Raw genomic sequence first — 2,500 nt, 5'->3', positions numbered from 1 at the left:
TGGCCCTCCATACGCTGGCCCTCCTCACGCTGGCCCTCCTCACGCTGGCCCTCCTCACGCTGGCCCTCCATACGCTGGCCCTCCATACGCTGGCCCTCCATACACTGTTGGGACCATTCTCTTTAACCCTAGAGATGGTTGTGGTGTAAATCCCAGTAGATCAGCAGTTTAATACTCAGACCAGCCCGTCTGGCACCAACAACCATGATACGTTCAAAGTACCTTAAATCCCCTTTCTTCCCTGTTCTGATGCTCGGTTTGAACTTCAGCAAGTCGTCTTCACCACGTCTAGATGACGTAATGCATCGAGTTGCTGCCATGTGATTGGCTGATTAGCTATTTGTGTTAACAAGCAATTGAACAGGTGTGCCTAATAAAGTGGCCGGTGAGTGTATATAAATATATATATATGTATATATATCTAGATATATGTACATATATATTTATATATATATATTATATATAAGATTTATAGAATATATATCTATCTATATACATGTAGTTATATTTATTTATATATATATATATAAATATATATAACTACATGTATATATATATATATATATCTTATATAAATCTTATATATAATATATATAACTGTAAACTAATCCTCTGCTTGTGTTTTGTCAGTGAACCTTCATGAATCCAGACGACTGACAGCAGAACTCAGAAACACGTCTTATCAGGTGAGACATACCTGTGTGTGTGTGTGTGTGTGTGTGTGTGTGTGTGGTGTGTGTGTGTGTGTGTGTGTGTGTGTGTGTGTGTGTGTGGTGTGTGTGTGTGTGTGTGTGTGTGTGTGTGTGTGTGTGTGTGTGTGTGTGTGTGTGTGTGTGTGTGTGTGTGTGTGTGTGTGTGTGTGTGTGTGTGTGTGTGTGTGGTGTGTGTGTGTGTGTGTGTGTGTGTGTGTGTGTGTGTGTGTGTGTGGTGTGTGTGTGTGTGTGTGTGTGTGTGTGTGATGACAGTTGGTGTAGCAGCAGTAATCTTCGCCCCGCGGTGCCTTCAAGGACGACGCAGACAAAACAAACAGTCTGAGCTATAACTGACGGGGGGGGGGGTGAGTAACATAAAACCTTCAACTGTCTGATAGACACAGATTGATATGAATATGAATATGAATGGATCAGCTGAGAGACGGAGACGTCTCACCTGCATCAATCAACACATTCACTAAAGTCCAGAAACATGGGATTGATTGATTTATTGATTGATTAATTGATTTAGCTCAGCTGAAGACAGAACCAGACAGGTTGAGCCATAAACACGCATAGTTTGAATGTGGAATATTCTTTATTTCACCATCATGTACCGACATACGGAGGACCAAAAGAGCCACATACAGAGTAACAGCATTTAACTGACTCATAACTAATAGTACTATAACAAATTAATTAATGTGTTTACAGATTCATTAACAATTCATTCATTAATTCATTCATTCATTCATTCATTAATGAATTAATTAACAAAATTACAAGGTATTTCATTATGTATCATCTTTGAGCCAGTCAGAGAGCTGCTACATCCCATGTGGCTAATTAGCATTGATTCAGCTCCTTTTATTAGCAGCAGGGAAATGCTAATGCTAATGCTAATGCTAATGCTAATAGGAAAAGAAGTTGCCTGATTAATTCCTGTATTCTTAATTCAGTTTGTGAATCCAGTTATTTATTTATTTATTTCTCTTTTTAAACTGTATTTTCAAAAACAATTTTGGATTTGATTATTAATGTATGAATTAATGATTATATCTTTAAACGACTGATTTATCCCGTTTTAATGTGAATATTTATTGATGGATTCATATTTACATTATATTCGTAATTCTTCTTTTTATTGTCCATTAAAATATAAAATAATGAAATACGTTGTAATTTATTCATGGATTAATAAATGAATATTATTAAAGTACAATATTAGTAATGAATGAGTTCAATGCTCCGTTCCTGTTTCCGTGGCTCCTGTGGTCCTCCGTACCGACAGACTCCACTCAGAAAGCTTTAATGTTTTATTAACAGAGAACAGGAAGCCAGAACCAGAACCAGAACCAGAACCTGAACCTGAAGCTGAAGCTGAAGCCAGAACCTGAAGCTGAACCAGAAGCAGAAGCTGAAGCTGAAGCCAGAACCTGAAGCTGAAGCTTAGTTTGTAAAAGGTCCAAAAGAAGCAGCTGAAGCGCCGATGTGCCGGTTCCACTCCTCGCCACGGATAGAAAACACGTCTCCCGCCTGCTGGTGGCGTCCCATCTGAACTCCGCCCGCCGGTTCAGTTCCGGTCCGATCCGGTTCATCCGGTCAGGACCACTTCTGTCGGGTCATGTGGTGTCCGGCCGGGTCGGACAGCAGGCACTGGTTCTGCTGGGCCGAGCCGCGGTTCTTGGCGTCGATGAGGAGCAGAGGAGACTGGGAGTAATGGCCGATGATGTCACTCACTGACGGGAAGACCTGTAAACGATTGATTAGACCGGTCACCGGCGGTGGAAAGTAACTAAGTACATTTA

The 2,500-nt window shown here is 40.7% G+C and overlaps 1 protein-coding gene across 3 annotated transcripts in view; it reads right to left on the bottom strand.

The window, feature by feature from the left end:
• Window positions 1-1,186: 1,186 nt before the first annotated feature.
• Window positions 1,187-2,500, bottom strand: part of lcp2a (lymphocyte cytosolic protein 2a) — a 34,849-nt gene continuing 33,535 nt past the window's right edge. For 2 of the 3 annotated variants that reach the window (XM_074610044.1, XM_074610043.1), the window contains one exon: window positions 1,187-2,444. In XM_074610044.1, coding sequence (XP_074466145.1) covers window positions 2,295-2,444 — 150 coding nt within the window. In that variant the 3' untranslated portion in view covers window positions 1,187-2,294. The remainder of the gene's footprint in view (window positions 2,445-2,500) is intronic. The other variant, XR_012590196.1, reaches the window with a different exon arrangement.

Source organism: Sebastes fasciatus, chromosome 16 (assembly GCF_043250625.1).
Source record: "Sebastes fasciatus isolate fSebFas1 chromosome 16, fSebFas1.pri, whole genome shotgun sequence".
In the NCBI taxonomy this organism is placed as follows: Eukaryota; Metazoa; Chordata; class Actinopteri; order Perciformes; family Sebastidae; genus Sebastes; species Sebastes fasciatus.
Note: the sequence above shows the minus strand (reverse complement) of the source record. Positions and strands in the feature narration are given on the sequence as shown.